This window comes from Ursus americanus, chromosome 15, assembly GCF_024610735.1.
Source record: "Ursus americanus isolate L20-20 chromosome 15, mUrsAme1.1.p, whole genome shotgun sequence".
Classification (NCBI taxonomy): Eukaryota; Metazoa; Chordata; class Mammalia; order Carnivora; family Ursidae; genus Ursus; species Ursus americanus.
The window spans coordinates 36,649,974-36,674,654 of NC_142141.1; the positions used below are offsets into that span (position 1 = coordinate 36,649,974).

Sequence of the window (24,681 nt, forward strand, 5' to 3'; positions counted from 1 at the left end):
TTGAGGGGGGAGGGGCAGAGAGAAAGGGAGAGACCATGTTAAGCAGACTCTGCACTGAACTCGGGGTGTGACATGGGGTGAGACGTGGGGCGGTACGTGGGGTTCGATCTCACGACCCCAAGGATCACAACTCCAAGATTACCACCCAAGATCATAACCAGCCGAAACCAAGAGTCATATGCTTAACCTACTGTACCACCAAGTCACCCCACCAAACTTGGACTCTTAATCACCATATCACATAGGTGTAGCTCAATTGCCATTTCCTCTGCTGAATCTGCAACTACTTGCTACTCAAAGTATGGTCCAAGGACCTGAAGTGTGGCATCACTGGAAGCTTGTTAGGAAAGCAGATCTCAAGGCTCCCTCCACCCCAAACCTACTGAGTCAAAATCTGCATTTTAATAAGATTCTCAAGTGATTCCTATATACCTTAACGTTTGAGAAATACCATTTTGAGTCATTCTTTGCATTCTTACAACATGTTCCTTATTCATTGCTAGTTAAATAGTCATCTATCTCCTTACCAAAACTGTGATAACCTTGAAGGCAGAAAATACGTATCGTTATTTTAAAAATCTAACTACTTGTGGACTTTTGGAGTTAAGATGGCGGAGGAGTAGGGGACCCCTTTTTCAGCCGGTCCCCTGAGTCGAGCTGGATAGGTACCAGACCAGCCTAAATAACCACGGAATCAGCCTGAGACGCAGGATGATGCATCTGGATCTCTACAAATGAACATCTCCAGCGCTGAGTATTGAGGTACGAAGAGGGGAGCTGTAAACAGCGTTTGGGCTCCGGGAAGCGGCAGCCACCTGCACAGGGGAGCGGGCGGACTCACAGAGGGCACCCGCGAGAGAGCGGACTGAGACCGGTGAGCCGTGAACGCGCGCGCCACCAGGCATCTCCCGGAACACCGGAATCCCGGTGTGCTCACGGGATCCAGACTGAGACCGGGAACTCCCGGAGTGCGCGCGGGGCGGCTGGCGGCTGGCGGCATTAGAAACACAAAGGACAGAGACGCGCCGGCCCTGGAAGTGAGGGCAGGGACGCCGGGTGTGGGGCGCACATCCCGGGACGCTGCAGGGTTGAGCAGCACCAACAGTAATAGAGTTAAAGTGGCCAGAACATCAGTGGAGAACGGGCCGCAATCCCTCTGTTCTGTGACAATGCAGCCTCTGCTGCTCTGACCCTCAGAAGAGGCATAGCCGGCCGCCAGGGAAAGCCGCCAGAGAACAAAAGCCTGGAAATACCGGCTCAGAGAGTGCCCATCCCCATCCTCCCTCGCAGGGGACACGGAGACTCTAACCAAACAGGGTTGCCTGAGTATCGGCGCGGCAGGCCCCTCCCCCAGAACACAGAAGGCAGGCTGAAAAATCAAGAAGCCCACAACCCGGGCGCCTGGGTGGCGCCGGCATTGAGCGCCTGTCTTCGGCTTAGGGCGTGATCCCGGCGTTCCGGAAAGGAGTCCCTCATCGGGCTCCTCCGCTGGGAGCCTGCTTCTTCCTCTCTCACTCCCCTGCTTCTGTTTCGTTCTTGCTGACTGTCTGTCTCCCTCTCTCAGATAAGTAAATAAATAAAATCTTTAAAGAAGAAGCCCACATCTCTAAGATCCCTATAAAACAAGGGGCACGGCCTGGGACCCAGTCAATAATTTTGGGCTCTGGAAACCCCGCAACCTCTCTTCATCAGAATGACAAGAAGGAGAAGCCCCCCCCAGCAAAGAAAAGACAGTGAGTCAGTGGCCTCTGCCACAGAAGTAACGGATATGGATGTAACCAAATTATCAGAAATGGAATTCAGAGTAACAATGGTCAAGATAATGAGTAGACTTGAAAAAAGTATTCAGGAAAATATTACTGAGAATATACAATCCCTAAGGGCGGAAATGAGAGCGAATTTGACAGAAATTAAAAATTCTATGAGCCAAATGCAGGCAAAACTAGAGGCTCTGACGGCCAGGGTCACGGAAGCGGAGGAAAGGGTTAGTGAATTGGAGGATGGGTTAATAGAGGAAAAAATAAAAATAGAAGATGGTCTTAAAAAAATCCACGCCCACGAATGTTGGCTACGGGAGATTACTGACTCAACGAAACGATCCAATGTTAGAATCATCGGCATCCCCGAGGGGGTGGAGAAAAACAGAGGTCTAGAAGAGATATTTGAACAAATTGTAGCTGAAAACTTCCCTAATCTAGCAAGGGAAACAAAAATTCGTGTCCAAGAGGCAGAGAGGACCCCTCCCAAGATCAACCATGACAGACCTACACCACGTCACGTCATAGTGCAATTCGCAAATATGAGATCCAAGGATACAGTATTGAAAGCGGCCAGGGCAAAGAAATTTCTCACGTACCAAGGCAAAGGCATCAGAATTACATCAGACCTGTCTACACAGACCTGGAATGAGAGAAAGGGTTGGGGGAGCATTTTTAAAGCTCTTTCAGAGAAAAACATGCAGCCAAGGATCCTTTATCCAGCAAGGCTGTCATTCAGAATTGATGGAGAAATAAAGACATTTCAGAATCGACAGTCACTAGCCAATTTCGTAACCACGAAACCAGCCCTACAGGAGGTATTACGGGGGGTTCTATAAAAGTAAAAAGGCCCCAAGAGTGATACAAAACAGAAAGTCACAGCCAATACAAAAAAGACTTTACTGACAACATGGCAGAATTAAAAGCATATCTCTCAGTACTCAGCCTGAACATTAATGGTTTAAATTCTTGCTTTAAACGCCACAGGGTTGCAGATTGGATAAAAAGAAATGACCCATCCATTTGCTGTCTACAAGAGACTCATTTCAAACCCAAAGATGCATTCAGACTGAGAGTAAGGGGATGGAGTACCATCTTTCACGCAAATGGACCTCAAAAGAAAGCTGGGGTAGCAATTCTCATATCAGATAAATTGGATTTTAAACTACAGACTATAGTTAGAGACGCAGAAGGGCACTATATTATTCTTAAAGGAAGTATTCAACAAGTGGATATGACAATTATAAATATATATGCCCCCAACAGGGGAGCAGCAAGATACACAAGCCAACTCTTAACCAGAATAAAGAGACATATAGATAAAAATACATTAATAGTAGGGGACCTCAACACTCCACTCTCAGAAATAGACAGAACACCCTGGCAAAAACTAAGCAAAGAATCAAAGGCTTTGAATGCCATACTCGACGAGTTGGACCTCTTAGATATATATAGAACACTACACCCCAGAACCAAAGAATACTCATTCTATTCTAATGCCCATGGAACATTTTCAAGAATAGACCATGTTCTGGGACACAAAACAGGTCTCAGCCGATACCAAAAGATTGAAATTATCCCCTGCATATTCTCAGACCACAACGCTCTGAAATTGGAACTCAACCACAAGGAAAAATTTGGAAGAAACTCAAACACTTGGAGACTAAGAACCATCCTGCTCAGGAATGACTCGATAAACCAGGAAATCAAAAATCAAATTAAACAATTTATGGAGACCAATGAGAATGAAAATACAACAGTCCAAAACCTATGGGATACTGCAAAGGCAGTCCTAAGGGGGAAATACATAGCCATCCAAGCCTCACTCAAAAGAATAGAAAAATCTAAAATGCAGTTTTTATATTCTCACCTCAAGAAGCTGGAACAGCAACAGAGGGACAGGCCTAATCCACGCACAAGGAAGCAGTTGACCAAAATTAAAGCTGAAATCAATCAAGCAGAAACCAGAAGTACAGTAGAGCAGATCAACAGGACTAGAAGCTGGTTCTTGGAGAGAATCAATAAAATTGACAGACCCCTGGCAAGACTTATCCAAAAGAAAAGAGAAAGGACCCAGATTATTAAAATTATGAATGAAAAAGGAGAGGTCACGACGAACACCATTGAAATTGGAAGGATTATTAGAAATTTTTATCAACAGCTATATGCCAATAAACTAAGCAATCTGGAAGAGATGGAATCCTTCCTGGAAACCTATAAACTACCAAGATTGAAACCGGAAGAAATTGATTTCTTAAACAGGCCAATTAATTATGAAGAAATTGAGTCAGTGATAAACAACCTTCCAAATAACAAAACTCCAGGCCCGGATGGTTTTCCTGGGGAATTCTACCAAACATTCAAAGAAGAAATAATACCTATTCTCCTAAAGCTATTTCAAAAAATAGAAACAGAAGGAAAGCTACCAAACTCATTCTATGAGGCCAATATTACCTTGATCCCCAAACCAGGCAAAGACCCCATCAAAAAGGAGAATTACAGACCGATTTCCCTAATGAATATGGACGCCAAAATCCTCAACAAGATACTTGCTAATAGAATCCAACAGTTCATTAAAAGGATTATCCACCACGATCAAGTGGGATTCATACCTGGGATGCAAGCGTGGTTCAATATTCGCAAATCAATCAGCGTGATACATCATATCAACAAGAAAAGACTCAAGAACCATATGATCCTCTCAATCGATGCCAAAAAAGCATTTGACAAAATACAGCATCCTTTCCTGATTAAAACCCTTCAGAGTGTAGGAATAGAAGGTACATTTCTCAATCTCATAAAAGCCATCTATGAAAAGCCTACTGCAAATATTATTCTCAATGGGGAAAAGCTGGAAGCCTTTCCCTTAAGATCAGGAACACGACAAGGATGCCCACTCTCGCCACTATTATTCAACATAGTACTAGAAGTCCTTGCAACAGCAATCAGACAACAAAAAGGGATCAAAGGTATTCAAATCGGCAAAGAAGAAGTCAAAATGTCTCTCTTCGCAGACGACATGATACTCTATATGGAAAACCCAAAAGAAGCCACTCCCAAACTATTAGAAGTTATAGAGCAATTCAGTAACGTGGCGGGATACAAAATCAATGCTCAGAAATCAGTTGCATTTCTGTACACGAATAACGAGAACGAAGAAAGAGAAATCAGGGAATCCATCCCATTTACAATAGCACCAAAAACCATACGTTACCTTGGAATTAACTTAACCAGAGACGTAAAGGACCTTTATTCTAGAAACTATAAATCACTCTTAAAAGACATTGAGGAAGACATAAAAAGATGGAAAGATATTCCATGCTCATGGATCGGAAGAATTAACATAGTTAAAATGTCCATGCTACCCAGAGCAATCTACACTTTCAATGCTATCCCGATCAAAATACCGAGAACGTTTTTCAAAGAACTGGAACAAATAGTCCTTAAATTTGTATGGAACCAGAAAAGACCCCGAATCTCCAAGGAACTGTTGAAAAGGAAAAACAAAGCTGGGGGCATCACAATGCCGGATTTCGAGCTGTACTACAAAGCTGTGATCACAAAGACAGCATGGTACTGGCACAAAAACAGACACATAGACCAATGGAACAGAATAGAGAGCCCAGAAATGGACCCTCAGCTCTTTGGGCAACTAATCTTTGATAAAGCAGGAAAAAACATCCGGTGGGAAAAAGACAGTCTCTTCAATAAATGGTGCTGGGAAAATTGGACAGCTACATGCAAAAGAATGAAACTTGACCACTATCTCACACCATACACAAAAATAAACTCCAAATGGATGAAAGACCTCGATGTGAGACAGGAATCCATCAAAATTCTAGAGGAGAACATAGGCAGCAACCTCTACGACATCAGCCAAAGCAACCTTTTTCATGACACATCCCCAAAGGCAAGAGAAACAAAAGATAAAATGAATTTATGGGACTTCATCAAGATTAAAAGTTTCTGCACAGCCAAGGAAACAGTCAGAAAAACTAAGAGGCAGCCCACGGAATGGGAGAAGATATTTGCAAATGACACTACAGATAAAGGACTGGTATCCAAGATCTACAAAGAACTTCTCAAACTCAATACACGAGAAACAAATAAACAAATCAAAAAATGGGCAGAAGATATGAACAGACACTTTTCCAATGAAGACATACAAATGGCTAACAGACACATGAAAAAATGTTCAAAATCATTAGCCATCAAGGAAATTCAAATCAAAACCACACTGAGATACCACCTTACGCCAGTTAGAATGGCAAAAATAGACAAGGCAAGAAACAACAATTGTTGGAGAGGATGTGGAGAAAGGGGATCCCTCCTACATTGTTGGTGGGAGTGCAAGTTGGTACAGCCACTCTGGAAAACCGTGTGGAGGTCCCTTAAAAAGTTAAAAATTGAGCTACCCTATGATCCAGCCATTGCACTACTGGGTGTTTACCCCAAAGATACAGACGTAGTGAAGAGAAGGGCCATATGCACCCCAATGTTCATAGCAGCAATGTCCACAATAGCTAAATCATGGAAGGAGCCGAGATGCCCTGCAACAGATGACTGGATTAAGAAGTTGTGGTCCATATATACAATGGAATATTACTCAGCAATCAGAAAGAATGAGTTCTCAACATTTGCTACAACATGGACGGCACTGGAGGAGATAATGCTTAGTGAAATAAGTCAAGCAGAGAAAGACAACTATCATATGATTTCTCTCATCTATGGAACATAAGAAGTAGAATGATCAGTAGGGGAAGAAAGGGATAAAGAAAGGGGGGGTAATCAGAAGGGGGAATGAAACATGAGAGACTATGGACTATGAGAAACAAACTGAGGGCTACAGAGGGGAGGGGGGTGGGGGAATGGGATAGACCGGTGATGGGTAGTAAGGAGGGCACATATTGCATGGTGCACTGGGTGTTATACACAACTAATGAATCATCGAGCCTTACATCGAAAACCGGGGATGTACTGTATGGTGACTAACATAATATAATAAAAAATCATTATTTAAAAAAAAAAAAATCTAACTACTTGTAATAATTGTCCACCAAATTGGTTGTCCATAATAATAATTGTGCACCAAAACATTCTTTCCGTATTACTGGGTACATTGCTGGTCTACGTTTCCCAGCCTCCCTTGCAATGTCCATGTGATTAAGTTCTCCCTAATGTAGCAGAAGCAGAAATATTGCGTACTACTTCTGGGCTCAGATCTTAATACTGTGGACATACAATCTCAGATTCCCCTTCTCTTGGCTGAAATCCACGGTGACCCAGTTTGATTATGCAATAAGACACTGAAGAATGCCAGAGCAAGTATCTTGAAGGAAGAAGAATCTCTGAATAATTGTATGGATGAGAGCTACTCCTCCAAGTCGAATTAGTCACCTTGCAATAGATTCATAAGGGAGAAATAAATGTCTCTGTTCTTTGGGCCACTGATTTTTTGTAGGGCCTTTTTGATATGGCAGCCTAGTCTTATCCTAAATAATTCATCACTCCATCTTGTAATAGACCTCAGCGTAGAATGATTCCCCTTGTGCTGAAAGAAAGGCCTCAAATACACACAAATAAGCACTCAGCAGCCATTTCTGTACTATGTGATCCTAGCCATAGCAGACTGGTCCAGAAATGGATCCTTTACCCGAACTGCACTGTTTGCACTTTCCTGCCAAGAGATTTGCAATTTTGAACTGAGAACAATTGGAATTGAGTCATATTAGTGGCAAGGTTTTAAAGCTGTGCTGTAAAATACAGAAGACACTAGCCACATGTAGTTATTTGAATTTAATTAAAATAAAATTTAAGGGGCGCCCCGGGTGGCTCAGTTGTTAAGTGTCTGCCTTCGGCTCAGGGCGTGATCCCAGTGTTCTGGGATAGAGCCCCACATCAGGCCCCTCTGCTGGGAGCCTGCTTCTTCCTCTCCCACCTCCCCTGCTTGTGTTTCCTCTCTTGCTGGCTGTCTCTCTCTCTGTCAAATAAATAAATAAAATCTTAAAAAAAATTTTTTTTTAAAAATCAGTGTCTCAGCTGCTCTAGTTACATTTCAGGTGCTCAATACCATTGTGGCTAATGGCTACCATTTTGGGCAGAGCAGACACAGAAACTTTCCACCATTACAGAAGTTTCTACTGGAGAGCACTGCTCTACACAGAATGCCTATGATCTGTCCTGGTTCCCGTTCCTTCCAAGGACTGGTAGTTGAAACCACTCCTTAGATTCTGTGGGATACACCACAATCTCTACAATAAATTCCCTTTCTTGCTCAAGCTAGTTAGATTTGATTTTATTATCTGCTACCAGAAGGATTTCAGTTATATATCTGGCACTATAACTACAAAACACCAACACTGCTGCTGTGGGAACTCTGAGCCTTATTTTTATTTGTCCTTACTTGGATTTTCACATGGTTGGTTACTCCTTCCTAGACTCATCCTTCCTAGGCTTTCATGACACCACACTTTTGTTCGTTCTCTTCCAACCCTCTGAAATTCTTTAAGAACTGGTGTTCTTGAGCATGTGGGTGGCTCAGTCGGTTAAGCCTCTGACTCTGGGTTTCAGCTCAGGTCATGATCTGGGGGTCATGAGAAGGGCTCCACTCTCAGTGCAGAGTCTCCTTGGGATTTTTTCCTTCTCCCTCTGCCCCTCCCCCTGACACCTGGGGACAGCCGTGCTCTCTCTGAAATAAATAAATCTTAAAGAAAAAAAAAAAGTATAGTGACACCAGCTGACATTTGATTTAAATGAGGATAATAATAATGAAAAGCTTTATAAAAATAAGTTTAGTTATTTCATATTTTCATATAACTTACATCAAAGTGAAAAAGTAAATGACAGACTTGCTCTATTTGGCAGAATAATTAATTCTCATGAGTAGTTATTTACAATAATAAACACTTGAACAATGCAATTGAACAAATGGTCAGGGAATATAAAGAAACAATTCATAAAAGGAGAATTACAAATGGATAGAAAATATTTGAAAAATGTTCAACCTCACTAGAAATAAAAAATGCATATTACCATTGTCACTTATTTGACAAAGATTCAAATGAGGCCAATATGCAACGTTCATGATACTGGAGGCCTGTGAATTAGTATTATGATTAAGAACGTCTATTTTGTAATATACGTATCAGGCTCTACCTTCACTTCGCATTTGAATCACTTGAGGAAATCTTATTATCTTGTGTTTTTTTTTTTTTTTTTAAGATTTTATTTATTTATTTGACAGAGAGAGAGACAGTCAGCAAGAGAGAGAACACAAGCAGGGGGAGTGGAAGAGGAAGAAGCAGGCTCCCAGCTGAGGAAGCCTGATGCGGGGCTGGGATCCCTCCCTGAGCCAAAGGCAGACGCTTAACGACTGCACCACCCAGGAGCCCCTATTATCTTGTTTTTTAAGTGTGATTCTTTTTATTTTTTTAAATTTTAATTCCAGTAAAGACCTGGGGAACTTTTAGAGATTTTATTTATTTATTTATTTATTTATTTATTTATTTATTTATTTATTTATTTATTTATTTAAGAGAGAAAGAGCACAAGCAGGGGGAGGGGCAGAGGGAGAGGGAGAAAATCTCAAACAGGCTCCACGCCCACAGCCAGTCTGACCTGGGGCTCATATCGCCACCCTGAGATTATAACCTGCGCCAAATCAAGAGCCCACACTCAAGGGACTGTGCCCAGCACTGCTAGACTTGGGGAACTTCTAAACGCCAGACAAAAGTGGGTTCTATCCCCGATCAATCAAATCAGAATCTTCAGGAGTGGACCGCAAGTGCCAATATTTTTTAAAAGCTCTCCAAATAATTCCAATATGCAGTCAGAATTGAGAAACACTAAATCAAAAACTTTAAAATATATATTGACTCATTGTTTCTGATATTAAAGAACAAAACTAGAGTGTACACGTTTATGTATGAGAACTTCAGTAATGTTATAGTGTAAATGCAGAATGAAGCAAACGCTCAATAAAGAAACTTTGTAGAATAAAAAACAAAATCCCCCAAACCAGGCCCGAGACATCAACGTGTGAAGAGAAGGGCGAGGAGGGAAACAGAGCATGCCACTGCCGAAGGCATTAAAGTTTAAGCTACAGAAAAAATGCTTTTCCAGGCTCGACAGAGCTCTAGAGCTGCTTGTAGGTGACCCCTGTCCCCGGTCAGTCCGCTGGACCAGGACGGGGGCAAAGGAAGCCAAAACAGTACCGTAAACTAACAAGTCTCTAGGATGGCGAGTACAGACACGCTTTCCTTAGTGCTGTAGGTTGCACACCTATCTGTGGAGTGCTCTGTGCGACCGTTTTATTTACGGGTCCGGGGAGGTCTCCACAAGGGAGGTGACATCCCGGGAGTTACACACCAGTCGGTTACTAAACAGTCCCCCGAAAAGCGCCGTGCAGCGCCTGGGCACTCAAGAGGCGAGCGGCGGAAGCTGCGCAGACCGGGGGCACCGGGAGCCCGCGGAGGAGCCCGGCGGCGGGAGGCGGAAGCCTGGAGCCGGAAGCCTGGAGCCGGGAGCTCCCGGCGGCTCGGAAAACTAGGGGTGGGAACACGGAGCGCCAGGGTGAGGAGGAGGAGGGAGGAGCCTCACGAGCTTCCCGCCCGCGCTCCCCACCCGCTCGGAGCAGGCGCCCTGGCGCTGCCAACGTCTCCTTCCCCGCCCTCCGCCGTCGTCAGGGCACGGGCTCGCGTCTGGGCGGCCGGCGGGGCCGCTGCCCGTCGCCGTTCCGCCTTCTCGCTACGCGGCCCGTTTCTCCCTCCGCCTCGCCGCGCCTTCCTCGCCTCGGACGGGCGGAGCCCCGGCGGAGGTAACTGCCGGTAGATTCCTGCCACTCACGACCCCAGCCCCCTCCCCGCCCCGCCCGGCCGCCGGCGTCCGGGGGCTCCTCGGTCGCTACCTGCACCCTCGCGTCCTGTCCCTCCGCGACCTCCCTCACGCCCACCCCCCCTCCTCCTTCAGCCGCACCCAGTCCTCTCGTCCTTCCCTCGCGCTCGGCCCTGTCGCCGCAGCATCCTCAGGCTGACGGAGGCGCGGGAGCTCCGGGGGTCGGGTCGCCCTCCGGCCGGCGTGGGACGCCCTCCGGCCGGCGTGGGACGACCTCCGCTGCGCCCCTGCCCTCGGCCGGACCCTGGTCCTCCAGCCCCAGGTCGTCGGGGGAGGGGGGGCGCCGCGGCGAGCACCCCACGGGGCACAGGGCCGCCCTCCCTACCTAGCCTAAGCCGCAGGTCGGGTAGGAAGCCCGGGACGGGTCCCTGGGGATGACCCCTGACTTGTGCGAGGTGGTCGTGGGGAAACTTGGGTCTGACGTTCTTGCGTATAAATTGAGCACTGAGGAACAGACGCGATTTCTTAGGCTCGTATGTGGTGGAGAAAACAGAACTTGAGTTATTCTCTGGAAATTGCGTTCGCCAACGAATTTTGAATGAAGTACTTTTTGGGGGTAGACTTAACGTGTGTTTCCTCCTAACCTATTTTGTGGGTGTGATTGAATTTATTTTTTAAAATTTCTTTCTACCATTAACTGATTTTACTCGTTTCGTGATGTTTATTATTATCCGTATGTAGCATTAGTGTTTTGACTGCCAGTTCACTAGGAGGCAGAAATAATCTTTGCCATGAAACAGGAGATGAGAACATCTTTTAGAGTTCTAAAAGATGAAAGACCATCCCTCATCAAATCCTGTAGGAGTCTATCTTTACACCTTGAGCCATCTTTTTATCCTTTACATTTTAGTTGAAAGGCTTATATATGACCATACTTCTGGAGTATTTTAAAGCAAATTCCTGGCATAAATACTTAAGTATAAACTGTATCTCTCATATCTGGGAGAGGTAAGCACCCTTAAAAAAAACCCGAAAACCCATAATGGAATTACTCACATACCACCAAAAATAACATTAATTCCTCAATGTCATCTAATACCCTGGCATATTCAATTTTCATCTTTTTTGAATTTGAAATGCAGGTTTATGGAAAAATTGCAAAAAATAATACTAAAGAACTCCTATACTGTTACCCAGTTTGCCCACTTGTTTATATTTTGCCCGTGCTTTTTTCTTCTCTTTATGCTTGTGCACACACATTGTTTTTTTCTGAATTGTTTGAGAGTGGATTGCATGCATCATGCCTCTTTCTGCCTTACTACTCAAGTAGTACAATATGTATTTCCTAAAAGCAATGATACTCTTTTTACGTAAACACGTACATTTGTCAAATTCACGAATTTTAACATTGATATGTTACTTTTAGCTGTGCTGTGGTCCATATTTCCAGTTATGTCAAGTGTCATTAATCTTCTTTAACTTTGAATAGTTCTTGAACCTTTGTTTATCATGATAGTGATATTTTTAAGGACTAATAGCCCATTTATATAAAAATCTTCAGTATGAATTAGTTTCCTCATGAATAGTTAGGTTTGAATTTTTTTGCTGGAATACTATATACATAAAATGTTATGTCTTTCAAATCACAATCAGAGGAGCATAATGTCTCCCTTTTATGTTAATCTGTTTTCTCAACTATCATTTTTTTTTTCCTGTTCACTGTTATTTTCTCCTTTTTTGCAAATTAAGTACAGTTGACCTTTAAAGCACGTGAGGGTTAGGGGTGCCAACCCCCACCCCCATGCAATTGAAAATCTGCTGACTCCAGAAAAACTGAACTACTAATAGCCTACAGTTGGCCATGCCTTACCAATAACAAGTATTTAACACATATTTTCTATGTTGTATTTTATGCTGTATTATAATATAGTAAGCTAGAGAAAAGAAAATGGCATTAATAAAATCATAAGAGAAAATACATTTACAGTACTATACCGTATTTATTGAAAAAAATCTGTGTATAAGTAGATACTCATAGTTTAAACCTGTGTTGTTCAAGGGCCAGCTGCAATTGTGGGGGAATACCTCCAGATGATGTAAATATCCTGTGCCTTATCAGAATCCTCCCTCTCCCTCTGCCTGGTTTAGCATCTGTTGACGGTTCATCCCTGAATCAGTTTCTACTATGATAGTTGTAAAATGGTGATTTTTCACATCTACCCTCAAATCAGTGTGGCCTCATTTATTCTTTACTTAATAGAGTGTGACCTCTTGCTCATCTTCTTTATTTTGATGCTCAGAGTGTCTCAAATTTGACCTGTGGGATTTAGCCCATCAATCTTGGTCCTCTTTCTCTCTTCCTTCCTTCCTTCCTTCCTTCCTTCCTTCCTTCCTTTCTTTCTTTCTTTCTTTCTTTCTTTCTTCCCTTCTTTCCTTTCCTTCCTTCTCTCTTTCTTTCCTCTCTTCCTTCCTTCCTCTTTCTTTCTTTCTTTTTTGTCTGTCTTTCTTTCATTTATTTATTTGAGAGAGAGAGAGAGAGCGAGCATGTGTGAGCACCAGGGTGGGGGAGGGTGGGGGTGGGGAGAGGAATGGGGAAAGAATCCCAAGTGGACTCTGTCCTCAGCATGGAGCCCTAGGTAGGGCTTGGTCCCATAACCCTGAGACCATGACCTGAGCTGAAACCAAGAACTGGATGCTTAACCAACTGAGCCACCCAGGCACCCCTTGGTCCTGTTTCTTTTCGATATGTCCCCATCATATGTTTGCTTCCTTACTTTGGAACAAGATGTTCCAGGTCCATCTGTTTCCTTCACTATCCCTGCCCTGAAATCAGGTGTTTTTTCAGGGAGCCCTGGTTTCTCTTACTGAGGAATGGTACTTAGAAACCAAAGTCTGGAGACGCCTGGGTAGCTCAGTCAGGTCAGTGTCTGACTTTGGCTCAGGCCATGATCTTGGGATCCTGGGATCAAGCCCCACATTGGGCTCTGTGCTCAACAGGGAGTCTGATTCTCCCTCTCCCTCTCCCCCTCCCCCGCTTTTGCTTTTTCTCTCTATCTCTCAAATGGGTGGGTAGAATCTTTAAAAAAAAAAAAAAAAAAGGAAAGAAAAGAAAAGAAACCAAAATCTGGGTGCTAGGTTTACTCATTGCTACGAGTGTCATTGCTTCTATAGGCCCTTTTAGAAGACAGAGCTAGAAATCATGAGTTTTTATACTGATACCTCTAGTTCTTATCCAGCCCCTTAGGGCTCTTCTTTACCTTTCCCCATTCTTTGTTTTCCCTTTCTTCTACAATGAAAATGCTGGCTCCCATCAGCAGCTATACACATACACACATATACACACACACATATATGTAGGTATATGTTCATCTGCTCAGTCCTATAGTACAGAAAAAATAGCTTCATAATTTCTATACTTGTACCCCTAGGAAAAACAAACCACTAAGAAGAATTTGAGATTTGTTTGTAGTTCTTTTTATCTTCAGTTTGAGAGTATATAGTCAAAATACTGTATTTAAAGTTATTTGAATTAATCCTTTCTCTTTTCATTGTGGTTATTTTACTCATTTGAAATATGGTCGGATTTGCTTCTCTTTGTATTAAGTTTTATGTCCCCCCTCTATTCTTGTTTATTAATGTAATTCCAAAAGTCAAAACTATACAGAAAGGTATATTGACTATCCCTCTCTCCCTAGCCTTTCCACTTTTTTTTGCCACCCCCGCCCCATGGTAGTTAACCTGTTCTGTTAATTTTTGTTTCATTTTTCTGTTTCTTTTTGCAAAATTAAATGATGCATATGTTATTTTCTTTCCTTACGTACAAAGTAGAATACTCAGTATACTCTTTTTTTTAAAGTAGACTCCACACTCAATGTAGGGCTCACACTCAAGATCAAGAGTCGCTTTCTCTACCAACTGCGCCAGGCAGACACCCCTATGTATACTCTTTTGCATTCTACTTTTCTCTTTTTTAAAGAGTCAGTGAAGTTTGTTTTATTTATTTTTTAAAAAGATTTTATTTATGTGTCAGAGAGACAGAGAAAGAGCAGAAGCAGGGGAAGCAGCAGGAAGAGGGAGAAGCAGGCTACCCGCTGAGCAAGGAGCCCGGTGTGGGGCTTGATCCCAGGACCTTGGGATCATGACCTGAGCCAAAGGCAGATGCTTAACTGACTGAGCCACCCACCCAGGTGTCCCTGCACTTTACTTTTTTCAATTAACAATATATTTTAGAAATCGCAGTTCGTAGAGATCTTCCTTATTCTTTTAGGCAGCTGCTGAATATCTGTTTCTAACTGGTTTATTTAAACTAAGGTCCAAAAAAGATCCTCATATATTGCATTTGGTTAATATGTCTCTTAGTACTCCCCCCCTTATATATATGAGCATATCTATAGCTATATAATACATATATAGCAGTTTCTCCCCCTTCCCTCCTTTTAAAAAGATTTTATTTATTTATTTATTTTAGAGAGTACACATGTGAGTGGGGAGAGAGGCAGAAGGAGAGGGAGTGAGAGAATCTCAGGCTCCCCACTGTGCATGGAGCCCAACTTGGGGTTCCATCTCACAACCCTGAGATCGTGATCAGCACTGAAATCAAGAGCCAGACGCTTAACTGAGCCACCCAGGTGCCACTCTCTCCCTCCCCTTTATTTTATTTTGTTTTTTAAAATATTTTATTTATTTATTTATTTATTTATTTATTTGACACAGAGAGACAGCCAGTGAGAGAGGGAACACAAGCAGGGGGAGTGGGAGAGGAAGAAGCAGGCTCCCAGCGGGGCAGGGAGCCTGATGGCTTGATCTCAGGACCCCGGAATCATGCCCCAGGCCAAAGGCAGATGCTCAACGACTGAGTCACCCAGGTGCCCCATCTCTCCCTCCCCTTTAAAATGCCATTTATTTGTTGAAGAAACGGCATCATTTATCCAATAACATTTTTTACATTCTGAATTTAGTTGATTTTATTCTCCTGGTATATTTAGTATGTTCCCTTATTTTCTTTATTTCTTGCCAATTGGTGTTTAGAGTCAGAGATTAAGCTTCAGTTTTAAAAATTTTATCTTTTTAAGAATATTTCATTGGTCCTGGGTAGCTCAGTTGGTTAAGTGTCTGCCTTTAACTCAGGTCGTGATCTAGCCCCACGTTGGGCTCCCTGCTCAGTGGGGAGTCTGCTTCTCCCTCTCCTTCTACCCCTACCCCCCACTGCTTATGCTCACTCTGTCTCTCTCAAATAAATAAAATCTTAAAAAAAGAGAATATTTCATAGATAGTTCTGTGTACTTCCCATCTACATAGCAGCATATCAGGAGTAATATAATGTCTTTGTCTCACAGTTAGTAGTTTTAAGATTGTAGGCTGTGTCAGTTCATCTAATAAAGTTCCTCATCTACTTTCACCTAATAGTTTTAGCAACTGCTGACACTCTTGACTAGATCTGTTACTTCATTAGGAACTGCAAATGATGCTTTTCTGATGGTATCATTCCTCTTGCATTTGGTTAGCTTTTCTTTAAATATTTATTTATTTATTTATTTATTTATTTATTTATTTATTTATTTAATAGAGTGTGTGTGTGTGTGTGCACAAGCGGGGAGAGGGGCAGAGGGAGAGGAAGAGACTCACAAGCAGACTGCCTACAGAGTGTGGAGCCCCAAATTGGGGCTCCATCCCACAACCCTAAGTTCATGACCTGAGCCGAAATCAAGAGTCAGGAGCTTAACCCACTGAGCCACACAGGCACCCCTGGTTAGCTCTTTTTAAAGAATTTTTGTTTATATTTATTTATAATTTTATTTATATTTATAATTTATAAAAATAATTTTTCATTTAGATTATTAGGGTTCTGAGCAATTGAAAAACAATGTTACGGTATAAAATATGAGGATGGCTAGCATCTTAATGGTCCTCTTTGCTGTACTTGAATAGTTTTTCTTTTAAAGCTTATTTTATAAAAATTCAGCTGCTTTCTTTTTAAAGATGACATTAATCATACCAAATAAATTCAACTTTTTTGGATTTCATAAACTAAATAGCATTAGGAATATAGAATTTAAAAAAAGGAAAGAATAACGCTATGAACGAATACAGGCCAATGGCCAAATTATGTATGATTTCTCAATTTTAAAAATTAAAAAAATTAATTTGGAACAGTCAGAAACTTATAGGAAAATTACATATATAGTACAAGGGACTTTTTTTCATGACTCATTTGAGAGTGAGTGACAAACTGATGTTCTCTTACCTCTGAATATTTTAGTGTGTATTTTCGACAAACAAGGATGTTACATAGATAGAAGACACCCATCAAAATCAGAAAATTAGCATTCATACATTACAACCATATCATCCTCAGTTTCTTTTTCTCTTCAGGTTTTTCCAGTTGCCAATATTGTCCTTTATCATGAAAAGATAAAATTTACAATTACTCATTGCAGCTCATTTAGTTATCAGGTTTTCCATCTGGGACCAGTTTCTTGGCCTTTTTCCCAACTTTCATAACCTTGCAACTTTTGAAGATTTCAGATCCGTTATTTTGTAGGATGTCCCTCAATTTGGATTTGCCTAATAATACATCCTTGTGATTAGATTCAGGTTATGTATCTTTAGCACATATGTCACAGAGACATTTTTCTCATTTTACCTATTAGGTGACACATGATCTCCGGTTGTCCCATTTCTGATAATTTTCATTTTGATCACTGGATTAAATGGAGTCTGCCTGGCTTCTTCATTATAATGTTACTCTTTTCTTTTTTGCAATTAATGAGTACTTTATAGAGTATTTTTATGCTTTTGAAACAGTGTAAATATGCCATTTTTAATAAAATGTTCACTTGGTTAATTTACTTATACGGATTCATGCTTTCCTCTTTCTAAGGTAAGATATTAAGAATGCATATCTCAAATAGCCCTCAGTGAGAGAACTGTCAAAGTCACAGTATAAGAAGGGCATGTGGGATGGGAGATACTGTTGTGACAATCTTTGCGAAATACAACCTATGGCACTGAGAAAAGCATATCACATAGAAACTTTATTGTCAAGATCTTTTTCTAGTTTATTTTTATCTTCATAGTATGAGAAAAAACTTGTGAAAAAGCAAATACATTTTGCCTATTTGAGATATGAGATACTAAATGCATTCTCAATATCTTACCTTAAAAAGAGAGTTAATTTGAGCTGTTGAAAAAGTAATTTACTTTGTGAAAATTCTTAATTAGGATCCTTAGTAAATCTTATAGGCTATTTATTATTACCATGATTTTTTTTTTACAGCATCTTGTAGACTGTCTTTACTTAATTGGTCATTATTATTTTAACAAGCATGGAGGTAAGATTAGAAGTTTTGACATCAACAAGTATCAAGCAGAAAAAGCCCTGGCCACGAGTTTCCTGGTTGGGACAGGTAGGTTTTTCTTTCTTCATACAATACCAGCTGTAATAATGTGTAAATGTATACTTTGCCTCTAAGATAGAATGCTGTATGGTCTTAAAAAACCCCCCACCATCTCTAGAAGGATCATGTGCTTACAGAACAGGATTTTTGTGTTTGTTTTTATTTTTTTATGGTGAGCAGGTTAGCTTGTCCAGAAGGTAAAATGGTCTGTCTAGAAGAACTATTTTACTTTCAAAAAAATTTTTGTCTTATTATGTTTAAGGTTGAGATGGCATATATCAAGGGGAGGTTTGTTTTTTTTTTTAGGCTTTTATTTATTTATTTGAGAGAGAGAGAACATGAGCAGAGGGAGGGAGAGGGGAAGGGGGGGAAACAGACTCCCTGCCAAACGTGGAGCATCACGTGGGGCCCCATCCCGGGGTCCCGAGATCATCACCTGAGCTGAAGTCTGATGCTTAACTGACTAAGCCACCCAGGTGCCCCTCAAAGGGAGTATTTTAATGAAAAATTTTAATTTAAATATAATTAACATAACAATATTAGCTTCAGGTGTATATTCTACAATTCTGTGCATTACTCAGTGCTCCTCACAATAAGTACAGTGACTATCTGTCACAATACAACACTGTCACAATGTTACTGAGTATATACCCTGTGCTGTACTCTTCATCTCTGTAACTTGTTTATTTTATGACTGGAACTCTATACCTCTTAGAGATTTTGCCCATCTCCCCACTCATCTCCCCTCTGGCAACCTCCAGTTCTCTGTATTTAAGAATCTGTTTATTTTGTTATTGTTTGTTCATTTGATTTTTAGATTCAGCAAGTAAGTGATGTCATGGTATTTGTCTTTCTCTAACTGACTTATTTCACTTAGCATCATACCCTCTAGGTCCATCCGTGTCATTGCAAATGGCGAGATCTCATTCTTTCTTATCACCGAGTAATATTCCAGCTCATCTCTATACCACATCTTCTTTATCCACTCACCTATTGATGGACACTGGGTTGCTTCCATAGTTTAGCTACTGTAAATAGTGCTGCAATAAACACAGAGGTGCATATGTCTTTTTGGATTAGTGTTTTTGTTTTCTTTGGGTAAATATCCAGTAGTGGAGGGATGCATGGGTGGCTCAGGTCGGTTAAGCGTCTGCCTTCGGCTCAGGTCATGATCACAGGGTCCTGGGATTGAGTCCCACATCGGACTTCTTGCTCAGCCGAGAGCCAGCTTCTCCCTCTCCCTTGGCCTGCCACTCCCCCTGCTTGTGCTCTCACTCTCTCTGTCTGTCTCTGACTAATAAATCCAATAGTGGAATTAGTGGATCATATGGTATTTCTATTTTTAATTTTTTGAGAAAACTTCATACTGTTTTCCACAGTGGCTGCACCAATTTATATTCCCACCAACAGTGCACAAGAGTCTTTTTTCTTCACATCCTTGCCAAACACTTGTTATTTATTTTTTTTAAGATTTTATTTGTGAGTAATCTCTATACTCAACATAGGGCTTGAACTTACAACCCAAGACCAAGAATTGCATGCTCCACTGACTGAGCCAGCCAGGTGCCCCTTTTATCTTTTCTCTTTTTAAAAGATTTTGTTTATTTATTAGAGAACGTGAGCAGGGAGAGTGGCAGAGGGAAAGCCAGAGACTCTTAAGTAGACTCCCCACTGAGCACAGAGTCCAATGTGGGGCTCGAACTCAGGACCCTGAGATCATGACCTGAGCTGAAACCAAGAGTCAGATGCTTAACTGAGCCACCCAGGCAACCCCCTTTTTGTCTTTTTGATTCTAGTCATTCTGACAGATGTTAGGTGATATATCTCAGCGTGGTTTTGATTTGCACTTCCCTGGTTAGTGATACTGAGCATCTTTTCAGGTATCTGTTGGCCATCTGTATGTCTTTTGTAGAAGAATTTCTGTTCAGGTCCTCTGTCCATTTTTTAATTGGATTATTTGGTATATTTAATTGGATATACAAATTAGTTGTATAATTTGTATAATTCTTTGTGTACTTTGGATTTTAACCCCTTACCCGATATATCATTTGCAAATGTCTTCTCCCATTCAGCAGATTGCCTTTTTGTTTTCTTGATCGTTTCCTCCTGCATGGTGTAAAAACTTTTCACTTTTGTGTAACCAAAAGGGAATATTTAATCTTCTGAACCTTTCTTTACCTGAACAGTCAATGAAGTGTTTCCTCCCATGTGATTTTCATGAGTATTCAATAAAAGTGCCCCTTAGAACTTAGAATAAAGATGGGCCAGAATATACCAGCAATCCAGGAACACCATTCACAATATATGGAATAGATTCCTCACCTTAGGGAAAGTTGGCAAACCTATAAAATCCTCTTGAAATATGTAATAATTACGAAAATTTAAAAACTTGGTGTTTAGAATCATTTCCTGTGAGAAATTATAGTGTTAACTTCCTCTAGAACAGTGTCTCTTGAACTTTGCAGTGGTACAGAATCATCTGGTGATGCCCAACCCAGGGCTTGAACTCAACAACCCTGAGATCAAGACCTGAGCCGAGATTGAGTCAGATACTTAACCAACTGAGCCACCCAGGCGCCCCTTTATCTGGTGATCTTTTTAAAACAAGTGTTGGGCCCCACTCCTGGCATTTCTGACTGAGTAGGTCTGGGTGGAGCGTGCGCATTTCTAACAGGGTCTCAGGTGTTGCTGATAGTGTTGGTTAGGTGGTGCTTTGAAAACCACTGCCCTAAAATATATGAAAACAAGGTTCATTCAAAATGGCATACTTTTTCTAGATAATCAAAAATGATCAGAGCCTGGGGTTTATAAATTTCAGAAGACATATATGTTTTAATCTAGGTAAATAATTAAAAAACTTATACTGCTGTTTAAATTGATGAAATTAAACAACACATAACTCAGTTTTGGCTAGCAGAATTGGAAGATTTTAAAGGTCAAAAAGATCTAGATGCAACCATTAGGTTAGTCTCCCTAGTAATTCTATTAAGAAGTATTTTAAGATAGAATGAAAAAATCTCCAGGTAACCTAATCAGCCTTATTGTTCATTTTATTATTTGTGGTACAAGTATATAATCTTTCTTGAATGTCACTTTGTTTTCCTTTGTGCGATCATTTAAGTTAGAGGTTGAATTAACTTCTGGCACCTCTTAAGTCTCACATGTTTCTTCTCTTAGGAAAATGAAGCTGTTTTTCTTTTGGATGATAAATTCATAAATGAAATTAATTTGGTATCAGGAAGAACAAAGAAGAAAATTCCTTGTCTGCAGCCTTTACTGAAGGATGTTATTTTCCTAACAACATCCAGTAATGGTTAAGTAGTACTGATATTTTCAAAAGGCTAGATTAATTGTGTTTGTTCGTAATTTGGGGTAATATTAAGGGAGATAATAGATTATAAGTATTGTATTTCCGTTTTGGAAACAGATGCCTGGCTGGCTGGGGTACTCACTACAGGGGAGCTTTTTCTTTGGAACAAAGATCAAGATTGCTTGAAAACTATACAGGCAACTGAAAAGCTTAAGAAAATGATTCAAGCTGCAGCAGGTGGGAGTTTTTTATTTGCTTAAATTGGTTTACTTGGTAAATAGACGGAAAAGAAGATGAGACATTTTCTTATTACTATTTTAAAAATATATCTCTGTATGTGTACATATATATCTACACATATGGAGAATTATACATATATATGTTTTCTTACATATGTATGAATTTTTTTGGTGGTGTTTATTTGTGATTCTTAGAGTCATCTTGAAGAAAAGTCTGGCCTAACAATGGGTTCCTAATATCACATAACAAGTACATGATAAATGTTACTGTTATTTGTACTTTTAATTTATTAGTAGTGCCTTAGTTTTATCCTGAATGGAAGCATCATTTAGGTTTCTTATTGTCAGATAAATTATGTACTTTCTGGGAAGAATTCAGACATCAGAGGTTTAATTAACTTTTTTTTATTTTTTTTTAAAGCAAGCTCCTTGAGACTGTACTTGTATGTATCTGGAAATGGGAAGAGAGTTCTGCTTATAACTCCTTCTGGATGCATATTTCTTTGGGAATATTTGGAATTCAAGAATATCTTCTCTTCTAAAAGCTCTTCATTGGTAGGCCAGTGGTCCCAGATCATACCTGAAGAAGCAGTTCATTTGCCTTCTAATGAAGATAAAGAAGCTGTAGTGCATGCTGTTTTTATAAAAAATGAGGTAAAATCCTTATTAGACAGGGTGTTATAGAAGTTGAGATCTCCACTCTAAGAACAGACACTATACGTGAAGTTATTGAGTAGAGTGTGTAAAGCACTGTCATATATCTTTAGTCATCATTAATTGTCACAGTAATTGTGAAATTATTATGGAAAAAATGTTATTACATTTCTTGGTCATATTTTTTAAAATGTTTATTAAAAATGGTTTGAACTCCACCAAAAAAAACTACTAGAACCAGCAAATGAATTCAGTAAAGTCACAGGATACGAGATGAATATATAGAAATCTCTTGCATTTCTCTACGCTAGTAATGATGTAGCAGAAAGAGAAATTAGGAGAACAATTTCATTTATAATTGCACCAAAAAGCATAAAATACCTAGGCATAAACTTAACCAAGGAGGTGAAAGATCTGTACTCCAAAAACTATAAAATACTAATTAAAGAAATTGAAGTTGACACAAACTAATGAAAGATATTCCATGCTCATGGATTGGAAGAACCAGTATTGTTAAAATGTCCATACTACCCAAAGCAGTCTACAAATTTAATGAAATCCCTATCACAATACCAACATTTTTCATAGAACTAGAACAAATAACCCCACAATTTGTATAGAACCACAAAAGACCCAGAGTAGCCAAAGCAATCTTGGAAAAGAAGAACAAAGCTGGAGGTAATCAAAACAGTATGTACTGGCACAAAAACAGACACATAGCTCAGTGGATCAGAATAGAGAACCCAGAAATAAACCCATGCATACATGGTCAGTTAGTCTATGAGGAAGGAGGCAAGAATATATAGTGGGGGAAAAGACAGCCTCTTCAACAAATGGTAGTGAGAAAACTGGACCATTTTCTTACACCACAAAAAAATAAACTCAAAATGGATTAAAGACCTAAATGTGGGACCTGAAACCATAAAATTCCTAGAAGAAAGCATAGGCAGTAATTTCTTTGACATCAGCTTTAGAAACATTTTCCTAGAGGGGCGCCTGGGTGGCACAGCGGTTAAGTGTCTGCCTTCGGCTCAGGGCGTGATCCCGGCGTTCTGGGATCGAGCCCCACGTCAGGCTCCTCCGCTGGGAGCCTGCTTCTTCCTCTCCCTCTCCCCCTGCTTGTGTTCCCTCTCTCGCTGGCTGTCTCTATCTCTGTCGAATAAATAAATAAAATCTTTAAAAAAAAAAAAAAAGAAACATTTTCCTAGATACATCTCCTCTGGTAAAGGAAACTAAAGCAAAGTTAAACTATTGGAGGTACACCAAAATAAAAAGCTTTTGTACAGGGAAGGAGGAAGCCATCAACAAAACAAAAAGGTAATTTGTTGAATTGGAGAAGATATTTGCAAATAATATTTCTGTTAAGGGGTTAATATCCAAAGTATACAAAGAACTTACACAACTCAACACCAAAACCCACAATTAATCCAATTAAAAAATGGGCAGAGAACCTGAATAGACGTTACTCTACAGAAGACATACAGATGGCCTCAGTTACATGAAAAGATGCTCAACATCACTAATCATCAGGGAAATACACACCAAAACTACACTGAGATATATCAGCTAACACCTGTCAGAATGACTAGTATCAAAAAGACAGGAAATAACACATTTGGCAAGTATGTGGAGAAAAAGGAACCCTCATGTGCTGTTGGTGGGAATATAAATTCATGCAGCCACTGTGGAAAACAGTATGGAGTTTCCTCAAAAAATTAAAAATAGAAATATCGTATGATCCACTAATTCCACAACTGGATATTTACCCAAAGAAAACAAAAACACTAATTCAAAAGGACATATGCACCTCTATGTTTATTGCAGCACTATTTACAGTAGCTAAACTATGGAAGCAACCCAGTGTCCATCAATAGGTGAGTGGATAAAGAAGATGTGGTATAGAGATGAGCTGGAATATTACTCGGTGATAAGAAAGAATGAGATCTCGCCATTTGCAATGACACGGATGGACCTAGAGGGTATGATGCTAAGTGAAATAAGTCAGAGAAAGACAAATACCATGATGTCACTTACTTGCTGAATCTAAAAATCAAAATGAACAAACAATAACAAAATAAACAGATTCTTAAATACAGAGAACAAACTGGAGGTTGCCAGAGGGGAGGTGGGTGAGAAGTGGGTGAGGGATGGATGAAATAGATAAAGGGTATGAAGAGCACACTTATCTTGATGAACACTGAGAAATGTGTAGAATTGTTGAATCATTGTATTGTACACTCAAAACTAACACTGTTAATTATTTACTTAAATAAAAAAAATGATTTCAGTTAGAGCTTCCTTTTTCTTTCCCTAGTTTCACTTTTCCCTAGTTTTAAAATTGAATTTTTACTTATTTTTTTATTTGAGTATAGTTGACACACAGTGTTACATTAGTTACAGGTATACAACATGGCGATTCAACAACTCTGTGTTATGCTGTGCTTACCGCAAGTATAGTCACCATCTGTCACTATGCAAAACTATTACAATAT

The 24,681-nt window shown here is 40.4% G+C and overlaps 1 protein-coding gene and 1 long non-coding RNA gene across 12 annotated transcripts in view; one reads left to right on the forward strand and one right to left on the reverse strand.

Moving 5' to 3' along the window:
- The window catches only part of LOC148108868 (uncharacterized), a 44,192-nt gene extending 33,896 nt beyond the window's left edge, over positions 1-10,296 (reverse strand). Inside the window, exon 1 of the long non-coding RNA XR_015726877.1 lies at positions 10,038-10,296. This is a non-coding gene — a long non-coding RNA (uncharacterized LOC148108868). The remainder of the gene's footprint in view (positions 1-10,037) is intronic.
- The window catches only part of CPLANE1 (ciliogenesis and planar polarity effector complex subunit 1), a 146,415-nt gene continuing 132,019 nt past the window's right edge, over positions 10,286-24,681 (forward strand). For 10 of the 11 annotated variants that reach the window (XR_015726876.1, XM_087867919.1, XM_087867921.1 and 7 more), the window contains exons 1-5: positions 10,286-10,572; positions 17,866-17,995; positions 21,164-21,299; positions 21,414-21,533; positions 21,957-22,189. Coding sequence is in view for 10 of the 11 variants with exons in the window: in XM_087867919.1 (XP_087724045.1) it covers positions 17,915-17,995; positions 21,164-21,299; positions 21,414-21,533; positions 21,957-22,189 (570 nt within the window). In the remaining variant the exon portion in view is untranslated. The remainder of the gene's footprint in view (positions 10,573-17,865; positions 17,996-21,163; positions 21,300-21,413; positions 21,534-21,956; positions 22,190-24,681) is intronic. The other variant, XM_087867926.1, reaches the window with a different exon arrangement.